Below are 22,216 nucleotides of genomic sequence, written 5' to 3'. Positions count from 1 at the left end.
GGTACCACACTGGCTGCCTTATGCCCAGTGAGATATCTGCCAATAACTGCGGCAGCAGCATATCTTATGAACTCGAGATACTTGAATGTATTTAGAACCCATTAATAAAACAGGGATCCATGATCCAATGCTGGGGCCTTCAAAAACATGTACGGAATGTTGGTAGACCAACAAAGTTATTTTTATCCTCTTCTTTGACTCAGCTTGGATTTCCAACCGATACTTACTCCACATTGCCAAGATTAACTTTCTTAATACAGATGTCCCTGGAGGTCACAAATTTTTAGCTATGGTGCCCATTTTTCAACAGAAGAAAGGTGATAAATCTCAATTGCAGAAATCCACGTACATATCTGGAACAGTTGCACGGTCATATAACTTCTCACACTTGTACCTTTTCTTTTCTTTCTTATTGTGCTTCATTAACGTATGTCCAATTATACCATAGACAAGAATCAAGTGACGGAGTTACGGATTTCTAAACGACATTCGACATACCATTTGGTTTGATAACGATTTGATTTCGGACTGAATATCTGCCATCCAATGTAAACAAAGATAAAAATAATTTGAAGTTAAAATCTTGAGGAACCTCCTTATCACTCCGTTAGGTTACCGTTCGTTTATAGGGTGACTGGTTGCATAAGAAGAATTCATAAAGAAAAATGGTATTCAGACATGTTTTTTAGTCAAAACAAAATAAAAGATTTTTCCGACGGAAAATGGATGCACCTGGTTGCCTCCACAATGCAGGCGTCTATCAGGTGACATGTAGCTGCGGTGAAGTGTATATAGGTGAAACGGGAAGAGCTGTCAAGGAATGCATAAAGGAACACGAACGGCACATGTGGCTGAAACAAAGCGCAAAATCGGCAATAGCGGAACATCATGAGATCTATGACTCTGACATCGATTTTAATAACGTACGTGCACTGGCTACGGAAACAAACATTTATAGAAGCAAAGTCCGAGAAGCGGTAGGAATTTCCAAGAATGCATGAACGTTCAATAGAGAGGACGGCTACAGGCTTCCGGCATCGTGGCTCCTCGCCATCAGCGAAGTGAATACTCGGCCGTGGTGTGCGAGCGACGTAAACAACGCGCTGTAAGTCACTTCAGCGGACAATAATATTTTGGGTAAACAGTCCCCCTCTCTTGCTCTGTCCGTTTCGAATCCAGCCAATGATGACGACCAACCCATAGTAGCAGCTGGAATTTCAACCAATACCACTTTTCCAGTGTAAGTGTGGAATAGCGCCTTTCTATCCAATGACGATGGGCCGCCAATGGCATATACAGGGGATCAGCCAACAACGCCCCTTATTCTGCATCAGAGCGGGAATATTAGCCTATGAATATGGCCCACCAATGGTAGCCATAAGAATTTTAACCAATACTATCACTTCTCCAGCACGAACGCGAGAAAACTCCCCTTTATAAGAGGACGCGACACTCGTCTCTGACAGTGTTCTAGCGGTAATGGACACCATAAGATCCTGAGGATGATCCCAGCAGAGAGGTCGGAACGTCGGTCATTTTAGTAGAAATATGACGCGGCCTAATAACACAGATTTTAACTTCAATGACAACGGTCACGATAGCCTGCAAAATTACATATAAAAGTAATTTGCTTTCAACTGATGTAATATACACCTATTTTGTGAGTTATTTGCCCAAATTTCGCTATTACTCTATTGTGGTGATTTCTTGTTCAAATAGCCTGCATAAAAGAGGTCAGCGCATATTGTCACTATGTAAGCACGTTTCGCACTCACGGACGGTGGCATTTTCAGGGACGTGTTGAGCGTGTCTCTCGCCGGCGTCGCCGTGCTGCTGCTGCTGGCATTGGCGCTCGTGTCCGTCGCGGAGTTCTTCCCCTCGGTAAGTACGCAGTTCTGCGCCTGCAGATATCAGAATCGAATGGCTGTCAACACGTTGGTGCCCTCACCTGCGCTCAGCAGCCCCTACACCGCATTCACACTAACATTTACTCTTTTCAGAGACGTCACGTGTGAAATGCTCAACTGTGGTGTCGTTTTCTTTCCTATCCATACTCAAATGGTTCAAATGGCTCTGAGCACTATGGGACTTAACAGCTATGGTCATTAGTCCTCTAGAACTTAGAACTACTTAAACCTAACTAACCTAAGGACATCACACAACACCCAGTCATCACGAGGCAGAGAAAATCCCTGACCCCGCCGGGAATCGAACCCGGGAATATCCATACTCACATACCAATATTATACACGGAAGCGCCAAACAAACTAGTATAGGAATGCGTATTCAAATACACAGACAGAATACGACACTACGGTCGGCAACGCCTACATAAGACAACATGTGTCTGGAGCAGTTGTTACATCGGTTACTGTTGCTTCAATGGCAGGTTGTCAAGATTTAAGTCTGTCTGAACCTGTTGTTATAGTCAGTGCACAAGCGATGGGACACAGCATCTCAGAGGCAGCGATTAAGTGGGGATTTTTTCATACGACCGTTTCACGAGTGTAGCGTGAGTATCAGGAATCCGATAAAACATCAAATCTCCGACATTGCTGTGACCGGAAAAAGATCCTGCAAGAACGGGATCAACGACGACTGAAGAGAATCGTTCAACGTGACAGAAGTGCAACCCATCCTCAAATTGCTGCAGGTTTCAATACTGAGCCATCACCAATTGTCAGCCTGCAAACCATTCAACGAAGCATCATCGATATGGGCTTTCGGAGCCGAAAGCCCACTCGTGTACCCTTGATGACTGCACGACACAAAGCTTTACGCCTCGCCTGAGCCGGTCAACACCGACATTGGACTGTTGGTGACAGCAAACATGTTTCCTGGTCGGGAGAGTCTCTTTTCAAATTATATCTAGCGGATGAACATGTGCAGATATGGAGACAACCTCATGAATCCATGGATCTTGCAAGTCAGCAGGGGAATGATCAAGCTGGTGGAGACTCTGTAATGGTGTGGGGCATGTGTAGTTGGAGTGATATGGGACCCCTGATACGTCTAGCTACGACTCTGACGGGTGACACTTCCGTAAGCCTTCTGTCTGATCACCTGCATCCATTCACCTCCATTGTGCATTCCGACGGACTTCGCCAATTCCAGAGGACAATGCGACATCCACACGTCCAGATTTGCTACAGAGTGGCTCCAGGATCACTCTTCTGAGTTTTAACTCTTCCGCTGGCCAGCAAACTTACCAGACATGAACATTATAGAGCATATCTGGGATGCCTTGCAACGAGCTGTTCGGCAGGGACCTCAGCCCCCTCGTACTCTTACGAATTTATGGACAGCCTGCAGGATTCATGGTGTCAGTTCCCTCCAGGACTACTTCAGACATTAGTCGACTCCATGCCACGTCTTTTTGCGGCACTTCTGCGTAGTCACGGGGGCACTACACGATGTTAGGCAGGTGTGCCAGTTTCTTTGGCGTTTCAGTGTAAATGCGAAAGTAACTCTGTCTGTTAAGTTTTCACGACTACACCGTTGAAACGATCTTAATGAAATTTGACATGGAGATAACTTGAACTCTGAGTACGAACACAGGCTACTTTATATGTGTGTAGTACAATGCATATATTGACTTAAAGACTGCAACACGAATTAGGCAAAAGCATTTACTTTTTGAAAGAGATATTTACTCTTTGACTTTTGAACTTAATCTTTACTCTTCAAGGTGACTTCAAAAAGTAATTTGCACATTATTGTGGCAGGTGAAATAACTTTTATTGAATGCTGCAACACACTGAAAAGTGTCGCAAATACATGACACTATTTCTCAACACAATCACAATGTCTCTGTAAACAATGGTCTGAACGTTCTACTTATCAATAGAGAAAAATCTGCTTCTTGGTCACGGCGCCATTCGCGAAGTTATCTAACTATCTCTGATCAATTAAATATTTTAGCTAAAAACATTCTAAAGCCAAGATGGCATAAATGTCTCTTTATTTAAAACACCCAGTTTCGACAGACTTAGCTGTCATCTTCAGATTGTAAAAAATGGATAGTAACTGAAGAAAACGACATTACACTCTAAACCTCCGAAACGCAACGTCGGCAAGACAGTTAGTAGTATACTGTCAGACAGGATCGTTGCAAATGCTTTGAAATGGAAGATTCTTATGTAATCAGGGGCGAATTATACAGTTTCACCTGAGTGCTTCGGTAGCTAGGTTTTTGAATCTCTGCATATTAATCTAATTTATATAGTTTCTCGGGTCAGCTCCTGCGTTTTCGTCGGCATCTGCAGTTGAATTCTGCAGCACGTGCCGATAGTCCGATTACATGGGTAGTTTAGTTTTCCACGGTCTTCAGTATGGATAGGAACTGTGATGGTCGTGTGTGGATGCCGACAGTTATAGGTTTGAAGCGCGCGTCAACGTAGCAATCAGAGGATGAAAAGAGGATACTGAAAGGGTAATTCAGTATGTAAAGGGAGATTAAAGTCTAGCAATCATGGGGTTGTGGCAGAAGTAGTAGAAGCAAAGGTTATGGGAGACTATGGTCTTGGTAATAGGAATAAGAGAGGTGAAAGACTAAATGCGTTCTTATCAAATTTCAGTTAGTAATAGCAAATACTCAATTCCAGAATCACAAGAGAAGGAGTATATGTGGAGACATGGTTATACAAAGACACCGAAATCAGATATTTTAATGCTAGGTCAACCCAGAACCTGATACGGTACATAGTCAGATCATAATTTAGTGCCGGCCGGAGGGCCGTGCGGTTCTAGGCGCTACAGTGTGGAACCGAGCGACCGCTACGGTCGCAGGCTCGAATCCTGCCTCGGGCATGGATGTGTGTGATGTCCTTAGGTTAGTTAATTAGTTCTAAGTTCTGGGCGACTGATGACCTCAGAAGTTAAGTCGCATAGTGCTCAGAGCCATTTGAACCATTTGAATCATAATTTAGTAATGATGAAAAGCAGGCTGAAGTTTAAGAGAATCGTACAGAAGAATCAGTTCAGATGGAAGTAGTATATTGATGTACTGAGAAAAGATGAGACACGTTTGAACATAACCAAAGACGTGAATGATGCGGTAAGGAATATCGCAGTAAACAGTTTAACTGAAGAGGGGTGGCGGTCACAGATTTTGGACAATCAGACATAGGTACAAGGAATGTAACTTGGAAGGAACGTTAGGTAACACAAGAAATATTTCAATTGATTGACGAAAAGGAGGAAGTAAAAAAATTTTCAGGGAAAGACAGAAAAACAGCAACATGAATCACTTAGGAATTAAATAAATAGCTAGGCGCTTGAGTCCGGAACAGCGCGACTGCTACGGTCGCAGGTTCGAATCCTGCCTCGGGCATGGATGTGTGTGATGTCCTTAGGTTAGTTAGGTTTAAGTAGTTCTACGTTCTAGGGTACTGATGACCTCACATGCTCAGATGCTCAGAGCCATTTGAACCAATTGAATAAATAAGAAGTTCATGGCAGCCAAGGCGAAAAGACTGTGGAAAAAGTTGAAGAAATCGAAAAAGAAATGATTGTCCGGATGACTGACTCAGAATACAGAAATGTCAAAACAAGTTTCGGAGAAATTAAAAGCAAGGCCGGTGACACTAACAGTGCAATGGGCACTCCACTGTTAAACACAAAAGAAAGAGCGTCTTCGTGGAAAGATCACATCGAAGGCCTCTATGAGGGGAAGACTTCCCCAATCACAGGATAGAAGGAGAAACTGGAGTCAATAAGGAAGATGTATAGGATCCAGTATTACAGTCAGAACTTGAAACAGCTCTGGAACACTTGACATCAAATAAAGCAGAAGTGATAAATAATATTCCATTGGAATTTCTAAAATCAACCAATGAACTACTCAAGTTGGTGTGTAGAATGTATGAGACTGGCGACAAATCGTCAGACTTTCGGGAAAACATCGTCCACGCAATTCCGAAGACAGCATGAGCCGACGAGTGCGAGAATTATCGCACAATAGGCTTAAGAACTGGTGCATCTAAGTTGCTGACAAGAATAATATACAGAAGAATGGAAAAGAAAGTTGAAGATCTGTTAGGTGACGATCAGTTTGACTTCAGATTAGGTAAAGGCACCAAAGAGACAGTTCTGATGTTGCGGTTGATAATGGAAGCAAGACTGAAAAAAATGGAGACACCTGCATTGGATCTGTCGACTTCGCAAAAGCGTTCAACGAAGTAAAAAGATGCAAGATATTCGAAATTCTGAGAAAAAAAGGGGTAATCTACAGGAGAAGGCAGGCAATATACAATACGTAGATAAGAGGGAACAATAATACTGGATGACCAAGATCGAAAGGCTCGGATTAAAAAGGATGTAGGACAGGGACCCTATTGTTACGTCTACATGGAAGAAGCAATGAGGGACACAAAAAACAAAGAGGGATTAAAATTAAGGGTGAAAAGATATCGCCTGCCTCTGTGGCCGAGCGGTTCTAGGCTCTTCAGTCCGGAACCGCGCTGCTGCTACAGTCGCAGGTTCGAATCCTGCCTCGGGCATGGATGTGTGTGATGTCCTTAGGTTAGTTAGGTTTAAGTAGTTCCAAGCTCAAAGCCATTTGAAAAGATAACAATGCTAAAATTCGCTGATGGCATTGCTATCCCCAGTGAAAGCGAAGAACAATTACAGGATCAGTCGAATGGAATGAACAGTCTAATAAGTACGAAAACATGGATAGAGAACAAACTAGAAAAAGACTAAAATAATGAGAATAGCGAGAAAGTTAGCAACAGAATTGGTGGTCACGAAGTAAACGTAGTTATGAATTTCTCTTAGCACAGAGGCAAACTAACCCATGTCGCACGATGCAAGGACACATGAAAAGAAGTCTAGCACTGCCAAAGAGGGCATTCCTGCCGAGAGAAGGCCACTGGTACCAAACATAAGCCATAACCAGAGGAAGAAATTTGTGATAATGTGCATTTGGAGCACAGAATACTACTGTAGTGAATCATGTACGGTAGGAAAACCAGGACAAAAGAGAATCGAGGGTTTGAGATGTGGTACTACTGAAGAATGTTGAGAACAATGTGGACTCGTTAAGTAAGAAGTGAGAAGTATGGCTGCATAATTGAGGAAGAAAGGAAAACATGGAACACAGTGACAAGAAGAAGAGACAGGAACATAGGACGTGTGTTAAATATCAGTGAATAACCGTCTTGGTCCTAGAGGAAACTGTACAGGACAAAAACTATGGGTGATGACCGAGATTGGAATACGTGCAGTAAGTAACTGAGGATGCAAGTTCAACTCTGAAATGAAGATATCAAATGAATTCACAATTGCGGATAAGGACTACCATCAGCTGTAGAATGGAATGACAACAATGAAAATTTGTGCTGGACCGGGACTCAAACCCTGATTTCCCGCTTATCGCGAGCGATCGCCTTACGATTTGGCTATCAGTGCACGACTCACGGCTCTAACCAAACTTCCACATACCACAAATCATGCGTCTACGACCTGTACTCGTACGTGCATCATGTGTATTCCCCTACAGGTCAGTCGTTGTACTTGAAAGTCGATACTGCATGCATGTCCAAAGGAACTCTGGATCGTTATCAGAATAACATAGGTACTGCAATATAGTGCTGCAATGAAAAGGTTGGCGCATGCAAGGAATTCATGATGGGCAGCATCAAATCAGTCATAAGAGTAATGACTGAAAAAAATAACCAAGCCACATGATAGTCGCTTTAAGATCAGTGTTACTCGCTTCATTTCAAGAATTTTTTTACAAATCAAGGGGTCATTTGTTACTTGTCCTTGACTGTGTGCCTGTATCAACCATCATGTCTAAATCCCGGTTTTCTATCATATTCATAATACTCTAGAGAGCTTCACTGTCAAATACAATGGCAAATTTTGTACATCATCAGAGTTCTGTTTAATGCCAGGTATTGATAGCATTCCCAAATCGATATTCCCAGACTAAGTTTGACCGACTAGCACCTTTCTTCATTGCCACTGTGAATGGCACAACAGCACTATCAGTCAGAAGCGAAGGTTCAGACGTCAACAGCAACAATGACGGTTGGCAGGGAGGGTTAAACTTTTGAACTGGTTAACGCAGCTCCAGTGGAAGTTCTACATGGGACGCGCGTAAGTTTTAATCTACCTACTGATACGCCTTCGATTATCCTATTTTTGTTGAGTGGTACTCAACTAATCGATTATATATGTTTAAACAGGGAATAGCATAGTTGTTGAGACACTAAAGTTGCATTCAAGATGAGTGGGGTTCAGATACCACACACATCTGTCAGGCTTAGGATTCTCCAAAACAGGTCACGCGAATTCCATGGTTCCTTTAAAAAACGGTTGATTCTCTGCCCCATGATTGTCCATTCAGGGCTTCAGCTCCGTCTCTACTGATCTCAGTCTCAAAGGGACATTTCAGGTGTTTTCATGATCCAACTGCGCTACAGTTGCGCTCCCCTCTCCGACTGGAAAGAAGGACCGTGTGTGGTTCGGAAATACAGCATACCGCAACTGGGGGGACATATTTCATTCTCAACAGCTCTTCGACGTCATTGAGAAGCTAATACTCATTACGGTCCTTATCGTACAGCAACAACCCACCGCCCCCCCCTCTCTCCACCCCCAATCACCACATCATCAGTTTCTCATCTTCGCGATTTTCAGCCAATACGGTACGCTTAAAGCAGTAGAGGTCTATAAGGTGTATCAGATGTATTCCATGTAGCAGGCAACGTCCGACGACTGACGTTATTCAGAGCACATCTCTCTGTCCGAAAGCCTGTTAGTCGGGAGACAACTTGGTGTTACTAGCATAGTACCGTATGCGTGCTCATCACATGTAGTGAGTCTGTGCACTGGTAGGCATCAGTTCGTGAACGATCTTGGTGGTCTGCGTATTTACACAAGGATGTCTTTCTTGACACTTATCCTTCCATTCACATAATTTCTACATGCTAGAGGCCTAGTGGTTAGTTTATTGCCTATGATTTATTAGCAGGTCACAGCTGCTCGTAAGAGATGGTCATCGTATGTAATTATTCCGCAAGCGTACTCAATGTTCCCCGTGAAACCGAGGAGCAGCTCCATAGTTGTAATTCATGGGAATATTTTATTGCTTGGTGAAGCTGTTGAATACTTTCCAATTTCCCGCCTACAGTTGTAATAGTGACAGCTTGTGGTACAGTGCCTTCGACTCAGGAACATCGCAGGTCACCGAAGCTTATCAAAAGTGCCAAGTATATACACTACTGGCCATTAAAATTGATACACCACGAAGATGACGTGCTACAGACGCGAAATTCAACCGACAGGAAGAAGATGCTGTGATATGCAAATCATTAGCTTTCGAGAGCATTCACACAAGGTTGGCGCCGGTGGCGACACCTACAACATGCTGACATGAGGAGAGTTTCCAAGCGATTTCTCATAGACAAACAGCAGTTACCGCCGTTGGCTGGTGAAACGTGGTTGTGATGCCTCGTGTAAGGAGAAGAAATGCGTACCATCACGTTTCCGACTTTGATAAAGGTCGGATTGAAGCCTACAGCGATTGCGGTTTATAGTATCACGACATTGCTGCTCGCGTTGGTCGAGATTCAATGACTGTTAGCAGAATATGGAATCGGTGGGTTGAGGAGGGTAATACGGAACAACGTGCTGGATACCAACGGCCTCGTATCACTAGCAGTAGAGATGACAGGCATCTTATCCGCATGGCTGTAACAGATCGTGCAGCCACGTCTCGATCCCTGAGTCAACAGATGGGAACGTTTGCAAGACAACAACCATCTGCACGAACAGTTCGACGACGTTTGCAGCAGCATGGACTATCAGCTCGGAGACCACGGCTGCGGTTACCCTTGACGCTGCATCACAGACAGGGGCGCCTGCGATGGTGTACTCAACGACGAACCTGGGTGCACGAATGGCAAAACGTCATTTTTTCGGATGAATCCAGGTTCTGTTTATAGCATCATGATGGTCACATTCGTGTTTGGCGACATCACAGTGAACGCACATTGGAAGAGTGAATTCGTCATCGCCATACTGGCGTATCACCCGGCGTGATGGTATGGGGTGCCATTGGTTACACGTCTCGGTCACCTCTTGTTCGCATTGACGGCACTTTGAACAGTGGACGTTACATTTCAGATGTATTACGGCCCGTGGCTCTACCCTGCATTCGATCCCTGTGAAACCCGACATTTCAGCAGGATAATGCACGACCGCATGTTGGAGGTCCTGTACAGGCCTTTCTGGATACAGAAAATGTTAGGCTGCTGCCCTGGCCAGCACATTCTCCAGATCTCTCACCAATTGAAAACATCTGGTCAGTGGTGGCTGAGCAACTGGCTCGTCACAATACACCAGTCACTACTCTTGATTAACTGTGGTATTGTGTTGAAGCTGCATGGGCAGCTGTACCTGTACACGCCATCCACGCTCTGTTTGACCCAATGCCCAGGCGTATTAAGGCCGTTATTACGGCCAGAGGTGGTTGTTCTGTGTACTGATTTCTCGGGATCTATGCACCCAAATTGTGTGAAAATATAACAGTTCTAGTATAATATATTTCTCCAATGAATACCCGTTTAATATCATCTGCATTTCTTCTTGGTGTTGCAATTCTAATGGCCAGTAGTGCACTTTCCAGTTCGCTGTTTTTACGCAGGCGAAATTACTTTCCTGCCTATAGACTGTTAACGAATTTTTTAGCACATTGCTTCTCAACTTCATGCTATATTAGATTGTCATTTTATGATATTGCTATCCGCTGGCTTCCTATATTTATGGGTCGCAATATGTGTAGTCGATACTGCCCAGTATGCCACACAGTGGGGAAGTGCTGTACAACTTGTTTTACATTAAGCGAGTCTGCTTTATCGGTTTTAAATGTTTAGTTTCCACTTCTTATTTTCGAAGCACGCAATAAATGCCAGTTTAATAGCTGGGCGTTCTATCTACAAGCCATACTTTCACACATCACAGTTCGAACGGCAGGGCTGATGCATGAACTATTACTGTTTACACGCTACTGTGCGGTTCAGCTGCACGGCTCTGCGCAGTAAATAAAGCCTGTAGTCGGCAGCGTGGGTTTGGGTCTGTTTTTTACAATGCAAACGTTCTGCCTGCCGTCTGATTTGAATGATGAACTCGAGGAGCTAGAGGGGCGTAATCTGATACGAAACTTCATATTGAATAAGTTAAAAAAGAAATTTCTCGTGTAACCTGACGACTGCAGAATGTCTATGTAGAAAATATGTTGAGAAAGTAACAGATATATTCAATAACGCTGAAAAAGCCTTACAGAGGAAGAATGAATATTTCAATGACTCGTCTGACTATGGTTATGATTTCAAACCAGTAACTACTTGTACATAAGTTACTTCAAGGAACTGCCCATCAATTTCTATAGTTCAAACGTGAATATGTACTTCATTTGGTAATTTTGTGGAATGCTGTAAAAAGGTAATTAATATTCATATGAGACTGAACACCAAAACGTTCTTCCTTTACTGGTTTAGAAGGCAAAAAATATAAGACCATAGACAGCTAAGATTTGCAAAATGTACTTGTGTAAAACAATAAACATTTCCTTCTTGTGGGTCGATTATATACCGAACCCACAGCAGGAATAACTTTGAAAACAGGTGAAGTATATAATGCTTACGAATTAAATTATTTAAAGATTCTGTCACATTATAAACACCTCCCGAATGACCTAGTCCGACATCGTAGATAAAAATGCTAGCTTGGCTGCGATTTGAAGGGAAGGCCCGATCTTGAACAGCTCGCCCTACTCTACTGTATAGAGAGAGAAATGTATCTAAAAAAGCGTATGTAGTGACACTGCAGGAAGCATTTGCGATTGCACATCACGATGACAATACGGCTACAATTACTGCAGTGTGCGTCAATCCGAAGGCCGCCCAGTTTTAAACATTTCTACGCATACAGCTCTGCCAACCCTCAGCAGACCCTGAGATTTAGTCTTCCTCGGAACGCCTGACCGTGAAAAGTGCTGTACGTCTCGTCTCCATATTGCTACATGGCTGCAAATCAGTGGCAATACAATATCTTTCATCGTTTCCCGCAGCAACACCTTGTAAAGCTTGGTAACAGCGAAGGTATTGCTACTCTTTGCCGGCATCCGTAGGCAGACGTAATACATTCCACACTTCACTATCGCTAACGCCGACTCTGCGCGCGCAGGCGCGCGCTCATGTGTGTGTGTGTGTGTGTGTGTGTGTGTGTGTGTGTGTGTATGTGTATGTGTATGTGTATGTGGAGCGGTTCTAGGCGCCTCAGTCTGAAACCGCGCGACCGCTACGGTCGCAAGTTCGAATCCTGCCTCGGGCATGGATGTGTGTGATGTCCTTAGGTTAGTTAGGTTTAAGGGGCTCCGGAAAGGCTCAAAATCATGAAAAGATCAATTTTTACTTTTTTGCGTTTTCTGAATCTGCAGACTATTACCTTTTAATAGATATATAATTTATTCAATTCCGAAGACTACAACTATTTTTAAATTTTTTTTGAAATGTGTTCTACATGGGCGTGACCCACTGTGGCGCTGTTAAACTGCTGTCAAATGGTGTTATTATTAATGTCCGTGTTCATCAGGCACATTTTAGTGATGTGAGATAAAGTATGTGTTGTGGCTAACCTGTGATGGTTCAATATATATCGCTGGTGTGATTGTCGATTGTTTCATGTTTATTTACTCTGTCGTTATCTCGAAAATATTCGTAATTAATTCTGTTTCTTGAGTCTCTGTTTTGTTGAAGTATAATAATGAGTAAAAGTAAAGTTATTAGAAATCCTCTGAAGGCTTTTAAGAAAAGGAGAAATGTTGGAAAGCCAAAGGTATGTGTTATTACTGTAAACAATAAAGACGATAACCAAGTGAGTGAACCTAACCTCTCAAGTACACCTGCCCATAGCAGTCAAAGTGGGAAAGAAAATACTTCACAGAAGAAGCTTGGTTCAATGAGTGAAAACTATGAATGTTTTATGGGCGAATCGGATGTGAATGAAATATTTGATATGTCGGTTCTCAAAGGAATTTTTTCAAACTGTGTAAGATGTATTCATTGTAGTGAAGTTGGTCTGGAACTCTGCATAATAAAGCACGTAGGACTTGCTAGTGAAATACAACTGAAACGTGATAAGTGTTCATACATGACCACCTTTTGGAACAGTGTTGCAGTAACTGCAACTGAAGAAAATGGTAGCAAAATCTACGAACACAACAACGAGCGATGCTTGCTTTAGACAAGGAACGCCTTCGGGCTGCAGACAGGGCTGTAAAGAGTCTAGAAATACAAGCAAGAGTAAACAGGAGGAGGAACAAGAGGAAGCTGGAGGAGGAGTTTGCAGAGGATGAAGATAATCCATCCTATGGACCTGGAATGCACTAAAAAGTTAATCCAATCTTTGTCGCTCGATTCCCAAAACTTTTATTTTCTCATACTAATTACATGTTTTCTAAGGATCTTCCAAACATATTTGTTTCAAACTTTCAGTATATGTTACACAGTACCTTCTGCATAATTTAACACAGCCTTTCTCCAAAAAACTGTGTATTTTTTAATATATAAATAAAAAATTGCAAAAAAATGTTGTGAATTTTCATTACAATTGAAAAAAATCATCTTTAATAACTGAACCAAAATTTTGTGAAATCCCTGTGTTAAGTTGTAGCCCATATTCCAATAAATAATCTGTAAAAAGTTGAACTTCCTACCTCAAATACTTTGTGAGGAAAGATGTAATTTATATGCGTTATTTTAACATTGCAAGTATAGGGCGTTCCGGAGCCCCTTAAGTAATTCTAAGTTCTGGGGGACTAATGACCTCAGATGTAAAGTCCCATAGTGCCCAGGGCCATTTAAACCATTTTGTGTGTGCTTGTGTGAGTGTGTGTGTGTGTGTGTGTGTGTGTGTGTGTGTGTGTGTGTGTGAATTCCTAAGGGACCAAATTGCTGATGTCATCGGTCCCTAGATTTACACACTACTTAAACGAACTTAAATTAATTTATGCTAAGAACAATACACACACACCTGCCGAGGGAGGACTCGAACCTCCGCGCGGCTAACTGCGTGTACAGACACTTCTTCCGACATGGCGCGCTCTATAGTGAATTATCACTAGCCTCTTCTACTATAGATCTATCGTAACTAATTTCTAACGTTACGGGGCACACAAACAAGCATACGAATTCTTGGCAACTAGAGTGTTACCTGTTATATCGGCTTGCAAGTGGGTTAGGGAAATTCTACATGTTAATATCCCTTTAATGTGTAATGTTTTCACGAGTAAAACGGTTGTTTTTCAAGTTCAGAAGACAACTCCTGCTAGAAAATCTGGTTTTTCTGCTTTTTCTGCTGCGAGTCAACTACTGCTCATGAGGAGAACACGGCAACTGCCGTAACTCGATTTCCCAGAAACTTTGCTCAGTGAAAGTGGGGTCAACACGTGTCTCGGCTTATCCGTAGGTACTTGTTTCTGAGAAGTCGATAGCCAACATTTTTGATGTAATGTAGATGTCTTTTAGAGCGCCTTAATGTCAGCCGAAATGGTGACAGAAAGGATAGAGTCGTGGCGTTCCAAATTTGAGACTCATGTTCGAAACCCTATTATTCTTTTTATTTTATTTTGTTTTTCATTTATCTACCCATGTCCATAGAAGATGACTACAGGAATGTTTCTTATCAAACAAGAGGATACAATGGTGCTATATTAACTGTAAAATTACAACTGTGTTTCGCAACAAGTGTCATATATTTTATATAATATATGTGTGCATGGTATTTTCAGGGATTACAAACTTTTAAAAATGTCATTTTCTTATATCAGTTCTTATATTAATTCTTATATTTTATTCTTATGTTCATTCTTCAGGAAGATTTGGAGCCTTCCCTTCGATGATATGGAAAATTTGTGAGCTAGCCACAAAATTGTGAAGTAGCCACTGCGTCACCACCTCGAATGAACGACTTATCCGCTAAAATGTACATGAAGTACCTTGAAAACTTCTCAGAAACGACTGAGTATCCACGGATAAACCGGGAAACTTCCTCTTCCAATGATCGAAGATTCTGGAAAATCGGTTTATTCCTCTTGATGTGTTGTCCTCGTCAGATGTGCTGCGAGAAACGTGTAGAAATTCCTACCTCCTCCTAGTGATATTTGGTCGTTCTTGCGGTGCGTATATCTCCGTCGCCTGTGGCCGATAAACAAGCCGCTCCACGACTTACAGACAACTTGCGGGCTGGAACGGTGCTTTGCTGTTATTTACGAGGGGCGTCACCGTCTTGTTTGCCTGTCTGAACCCGAGCCCGAGGCGTCACCTCGCTGACGGGTCCCAATAAAAGCCGAAGAAAGATAACTGGGCTACGATTTCCTGCCGCCCCACAGGGAGACTGCGGCCGTCTGACACAAATCCAAGAAACAAGCCGAGGGGGCGTAGTGGAAATCCTGAGGGCGCAGACAAACGACGCGCCAACACAGCTGAGCTTCAGGAAGTTTCAAAATTCTTTCTGTATTGTTGCAGTGGTTCAGTATTTGTAATCAAACCTTATATTTTGGCGGACTAACTAAATAATTCTAAATTAATGAACTATTTGACTTATAATGTAGCAGTTAAGAGACTGTTAGTATGTGAGGTACACGCGTAAAATTTCATCTTAGTTCTTGATTTGATTCTACAGTACATTACTCACTTAAATGACGTAGTTTAAAGAGTCTCTGCACTCATATTATAAGATGTTACTAAATTACTCCTTAATGCAATGGAAGTAGATTCACTCTTGTGGCCACACTTATGAGTTAAACACTACTAAGCTGCTCTTGTTGCAATGCTCGTAAACTATAACTATCACATATTAGTCACCTATCGCATTTAATATTTTTAAGAGCTTTATCAGCAAGTTCTTGCATAGTGTATTTTTAACTTACTAAATCTAATGAAAATCTGTCGGAAATTTTCTTTCAGATAGAACTATCACATACTCTGTTGAGTCTTTCCTAAGCGTATCTTGGGGAATTTCAAAATAGTGACTAAAATTAATTGCATTTTCATTGGCGTATAGCTATTTTTTCAGCTTATAAAATATGAAGTGATAAGACAAATGGCTCTGAGCACTATGGGACTTAACAGCTATGGTCATCAGTCCCCGAGAACTTAGAACTACTTAAACCTAACTAACCTAAGGACATCACACAACACCCAGTCATCACGAGGCAGAGAAAATCTCTGACCCGCCGGGAATCGAACCCGGGAACCCGGGCGTGGGAAGCGAGAACGCTACCGCACGACCACGAGCTGCGGACGTGATAAGACACCGCGACTTTATGTGGGTACGGTTAAGACTAAGAATGATCGTCCAATTTTCCTATTCTCCCCGCTCTTCTTCTTTCCCATCCTTTATTTGTTGTTAGCCGCCTTCAGTTACTTCCTTTTTGAACCACAACATTTCATAAATTTTCGAAGGAAAGTATGTGCTGCTTTATTACAATTGAGAAATCATGGAAGGTTCTTGCCAATATTGTCGAGTCTTGTAGATTTATAGATTTAATTTTGATTGGTGGTTTTTCCATTCCATTATGAATTAGAAAAACGTTTGTGAACGAAAGCACGTAAAAAATAATTTTGCATTACGTAAACGCCAAACATATTCGATAAGCTCTTCCTGATCTCTGGAATGCTATTGTTGTTCGTTGCAACCTTTCATATTTCTACTCTTGTTCTTTGCCTGCTCCTGAAAGCAAGTCATTTTCCTGCATGAGACTGTGTTTTTGTTATTTTATTTGAAATATACGGTATTTCACTGTCAGTGACCAGGTAACTACCATGTTACTTAACACACAAAAGTTCATCACGCACGTATCACATCACGATCTGCAGTGCAGTATGAAAATCATAACATGTAAAGATATCCCTAGTATTAATTCACCACAGCTACCACAGATGTGAAATTCGATACGCAGAATGAAATAAAAATAACATGTAAGGGGGTTTTATCCATGAACAAGCACGCATAACCCATTGAAAAGGTCAGCATAAGTAAGGAGCGAGTTTCTCCGGATGAATGTTGACTTTGCAGGTGTGGGACATTAGCGATGTATTCATACAAATCTATCTCTGTAGCTTTCCCGCCATTATTTTTACAAGTCCAGCCATTATTTTTACAAGAGGTACCTAATAGTGACGTCATACACAAATAGTACCGGGGTAAGATCATTTCAGTGAAACGTAGTCCCGGTGCGTATTTTTTGTTAAACAAGAATTGTTTAACGCTGAAGATCCGTGTAATTTTTTTAAATTATCTCACTGTGGTGTTTGTTTGGCTGGTATTTTGACGCATCTCATCTTGAAAAAGGTGGCTATTTTGCTTACAGAATGTACAAATGAGTATTGTATTGGTTGCTAAACAACGCATTTCTGTAATTTTTAAGCCTTCACATTTCAGTATTTACGTCCACGTTCTCACTATTCAGCCGTCATCTGGGATATAAATCATGGTAATTATAATGACAGTTATGGCCATTAATTACGTCCTAAATAAACAAAACAAGGATCCAAGTAAAGTTTTTTGTTCACATAAGGCAGCTAGGGCAAACGTCCATTTTGTTTACGTAAAGAGAACAAATGGGCCATTGTCACCGTATTAGCCTAGCCCCAGCACTATCATAAAGCGTGATTTACGCGCAGACGTGTCGCTGACATCTCCAGTTGCTTCCATTCGCATTGCTTTTTTTGTGGCACGAATCGGTAAGAGTGCTTCAACGAATACGATCTTTTGGGTGGGGGGGGGGGGGGGGCATTAATGTACGTGCAAATTTGCGATTCCAATAACAAACAGTCGTTTTCTTCTATCGTTTTAGTTCTAAGGTGTTTCTCATTATAATCGGGACGGTAGCCCAGCTCATCGATCATCAACACCATTTTCCTTGCATTCTAAAAGCGTCTGCACCAGTCGTAAATTCATTTCCTGATCATGGTTTGGTTTCCATACACTGGAGCCGACACTTCGAGTCACTACGCTAAACCATAGGGAGCAATCTTCATGCTCATCTTCTGATTGTAGCAGTCAAATTTGCTTCAAGATAGACCATTCGATGTCACATAGTATTTCTCGACATGGCACTACACACGTACATCCATGGATTTTACGGCATGTTTTAATTTAGACAAGTGTTCAATAGACATTTTAGGGGACTTTGCATTCCACTAGACCAAGCGGCCATTTACAGTGTTTACAAAACTGAACTCGGCTTCAAGAGGATCGCACATCATTGTCAAGGCGTGGTGATTTAAATTACCCTACATCGCTCAAGACGAGGCCTTGTGCGATTTCTTTGAGAACGCCGTGGCTGATTTGCTTCCCTGTCCTTTTCTCTCCAGTGAGCCAATCGGTGAAAGTATGCTAAACCTTGAGTTTTCCTTCCCTACATATCTCACATGGCATTATCTAACAAGCTCTCTTAGAGCTGTTGGCTTTGTTTTCTGGAGCTACTACAATTATCGGTAATTTCCCGTAGCCCTGTGATAACGTATCACTGAAATTTACATAGTTCAGTGCGTGGTTGACACGCTAATGAACTCCGGTAGCTGTTTCCTCACATCCATGAGAGGAGTTTTGGGAATATCAGCAAATATATTCATAGTTTCAACTAAATTTTTGGCAGTAAAAACAGTATGTATTCTCTAGATCTAACACATTTACTGTATAATTATAACTACCTGAGAGAAAATAACATTAGCTGTTTCTTGCTAATGGAATTTTACATCGCAGAATACGCAAAGTAGCGGGAATCATCGTGTTATAAGAGTAAACTCAGCAGTGCGGGAGAATATCAGGCACACGTTAAGCTTTTACAGTTACCTGTAATATCGTAGAACATCGAGAATAACAGTGAAGCTCTCCTACTTATAGACTGTGCGAAACTATACTGTAAATTTAATTGTGAAAAAATGTCATCAGTCTAGAGAAAATTATGCAAATTTCACATATGTTAAAAGACCTTACAATAAAAGTTTGTGTCGAATACTTTTTATTTTTGGTACATAAGTCGTGTAATGGTAACGAATATAGAACATTAAGAACTGCGGACACAATATGCCTAATAGTAAACACAAAACTCTTAATTTCTGATGAGCAGGTAATGCAGGCGTTGAGAAACCTTTACAGAGATTCGCGTGCGAACTCTCCCGAAAGATACAAAGTACAGTCTTGTAATTCGGCCAAAAGCCTTGAAGCCATGGTTCTTGGAGTACCAGAATATATTGCGCGCAAAATCATACCTAAAGTAAATAAATAGAAAGAGTTCATACGTTCAACTTCCTAAACTCACCATTCTCCATATTTTTACACGAAGGCAATGAAGAATGAAGTTTCATCTACTCCACTGTCGTGTCTTTCAATAATTTTCAGAATAAAGTAACGTACATGCAATACTCAATATTTAGAGACACATCACTATTCTCCAGGGAGAAAGAATATCAACTGTAAGATTTCCTGATGACATTCCTACCCTCAGTGAAAGGGAATTACAGAGCCTGCTGACTAGAATTAACCTTTTAATGAATACAGAAAATGGAGTGACAGAAAATTGCAGAAAGATGAAAGTAACGAGGAGTAACAGACATGAAAATAGCGAGAAAGTTGAAATTAGAACTGGTGATCACGAAATAGGCGAAATTAAGGAATTCTGCTACCTTGGAAGCAAAATAGTTCACGATGGGGAGCAAGGAGGACATAAAAACCAGGATATTCCTGGTACTAGTACGAGATCTATTCGGAAAGTAGGGTCTGATTGGTCACGAAATGGAAACCCTGGGAAAATCAAAAATGTTTTATTTGCAATAGTCAGCTATTCTTTCCAGCTACTTCTCTACACAGTCGCCGCTGCTACTTAGACATCTGTCGCAGCATTATACTTACTTCCTAATATTCTCATCGTACAAGGCAGGCTCCTGCGTTTTCCGCCAAATCTTTACGGCGGACTGCAGCTCGTTATCTGTGCCAGAATGATGTCTTCAAAGCCAGCGGTTCATGCGAGCAGAGAAGAAACTCAGGGGGAGCCAATTACGAGCTGTATTGTGGGTGATCAAACACTTCCAATCGAAAACACTGCAATAGCATCTTTACTGCCCCTGCATAGCGCGTCCGGGAATTGTACTGAAGAAGGAAACGTATGATAGTTATGTTATGTGGGCTGCATGATATCAGGCGAAATCTCTCACCAGGCCCTCATACTTGGCAGGAGACACTATTTTCCAGGCGTCTTTACGTGCTCACTGTGAACTCAGAACTGAAAAGAGCGACGTGACGCAATCGATGGGCATACTACAGACATTGTCCAGCCCACCCGTGAAAAGCTATGAATTTACACTGTGGTTTCCATTTCGCGTCCGGTTGGACCTTACTTTCCAAATGGCCCTTAATCTGAGCAAGGAATTTCTGAGAATATACGTCTGAACCACAACACTGTATGGTAGTGAAACATGGACTGTGGAAAAACGAGTAAGACGAAAATCGAAACGTTTGAGATGTAGTGCTACAGAAGAATGTTGAAAATCAAGTGGACTAGTAAAGTGAGGTATAAGGAGATTTCCCGCAGAATCGGCGAAGAATGGAAGTTATAGAAAGCACTGACACACAAATGGGACAGGATGATAGGGGTTGTTTTAAGACTTCAGGGAACAACCTCCATGCTACTAGAAGGAGCACCAGAGCCAAAAACTGTAGGGGGAGACAGAGCCTGGAATACATCCAAAAATAATTGTGGACGTTGAGTGCAAATCCTACTCTGAGATGAAGCGTATAGCGTAGCTGAGGAATTCGTGGCGGACCGCATTAACCAAGTCACAAGACTGACGACCGAAAAACAAACTCTTATTATTCTAATATATGGAATTGAGGCATGGTAGGTGCGGCTTTTGAGAGCTCATGAAACGACAGGAAGGAAATTTGCAAATGAGTACAGAATAAGATAGAGGAATTATAACTGTTGTTATACGAAACCATGCAACAAATGATTCAAAGAGATAGATCCAAAAATATATCTGCGTATCAGTATGGACACCAAGGCCAATATGATGACCGAGGAAAAGATGAGAAAAAGCTGGTGGAAGACTTCCTCTCCACTTACACAGAAGGATGCTGTACGACGGGATGGTGTTCCGCCTCATTGCGCTGTGACTGTGAGACGACACTTGGCTGAAGTATTCTGATGCAGGTGGATAGGATGTTGTATTCCTCCAGATTACTCACCCAGATTGCCTGATTTAAGACAACTCAACGGTTAGGTGTCGGTTTATGTGAAATACACTACTGGCCATTAAAATTGCTACACTAAGAAGAAATGCAGGTGATAAACGGGTATTCATTGGACAAACATATTATACTAGAACTGACATGTGATTACATTTTCACGCAATTTGGGTGCATAGATCCTGAGAAATTAGTACCCAGAACAACCAACTCTGGCCGTAATAACGGCTTTGAGTAAAACAGAGCTTGGATGGCGTGTACAGGTACAGCTGCCCATGCAGCTTCAACACGATATCACAGACCATCAAGAGCAGTGACTGGAGTATTGTGACGAGCCAGTTGTCGGCCACCATTGATCAGACGTTTTCAGTTGGTGAGAGATCTGGAGAATGTGCTGGCCAGGGCAGCAGTCTATTTTCTGTATCCAGAAAGGCCCGTACAGGACCTGCAACATGCGGTCGTGCATTATCCTGCTGAAATGTAGGGTTTCGCAGGGATCGAATAAAGGGTAGAGCCACGGGTAGTTGTTGTTGTTGTGGTCTTCAATCCCAAGACTGGTTTGATGCAGCTCTCCATGCTACTCTATCCTGTGCAAGCTTCTTCATCTCCCAGTACCTACTACAACCTACATCCTTTTGAATCTGCTTAGTGTATTCATCTCTTGGTCTCCCTCTACGATTTTTACCCTCCACGCAGCCCTCCAATTGATGCCTTGATGCCTTCGAACATGTCCTACCAACAGGTCGTAACACATCTGAAATGTAACGTACACCGTTCAAAGTGCCGTCAATGCGAACAAGAGGTGACCGAGACGTGCAACCAGTGGCACCTCATACCATCACGCCGGGTGATACGCCAGTATGGCGATGACGAATACACGCTTCCAATGTGCGTTCACCGCGATGTCGCCAAACGCGGATGCGACCATCATGATGCTGTAAACAGAACCTGGATT

The 22,216-nt window shown here is 42.1% G+C and overlaps 1 protein-coding gene across 1 annotated transcript in view; it reads left to right on the top strand.

Annotated features, from left to right (window-relative positions):
• Window positions 1-22,216, top strand: part of LOC126456037 (adenylate cyclase type 3) — a 418,454-nt gene that overhangs the window by 250,920 nt on the left and 145,318 nt on the right. The window contains exon 10 of the mRNA XM_050091793.1: window positions 1,794-1,881. Coding sequence (XP_049947750.1) covers window positions 1,794-1,881 — 88 coding nt within the window. The remainder of the gene's footprint in view (window positions 1-1,793; window positions 1,882-22,216) is intronic.

The sequence above is a fragment of the Schistocerca serialis genome, chromosome 2 (genome assembly GCF_023864345.2).
Source record: "Schistocerca serialis cubense isolate TAMUIC-IGC-003099 chromosome 2, iqSchSeri2.2, whole genome shotgun sequence".
Classification (NCBI taxonomy): Eukaryota; Metazoa; Arthropoda; class Insecta; order Orthoptera; family Acrididae; genus Schistocerca; species Schistocerca serialis.
The sequence above is the reverse complement of the archived record's forward strand: the minus strand, read 5'-3'. Positions and strand labels throughout refer to the sequence as shown.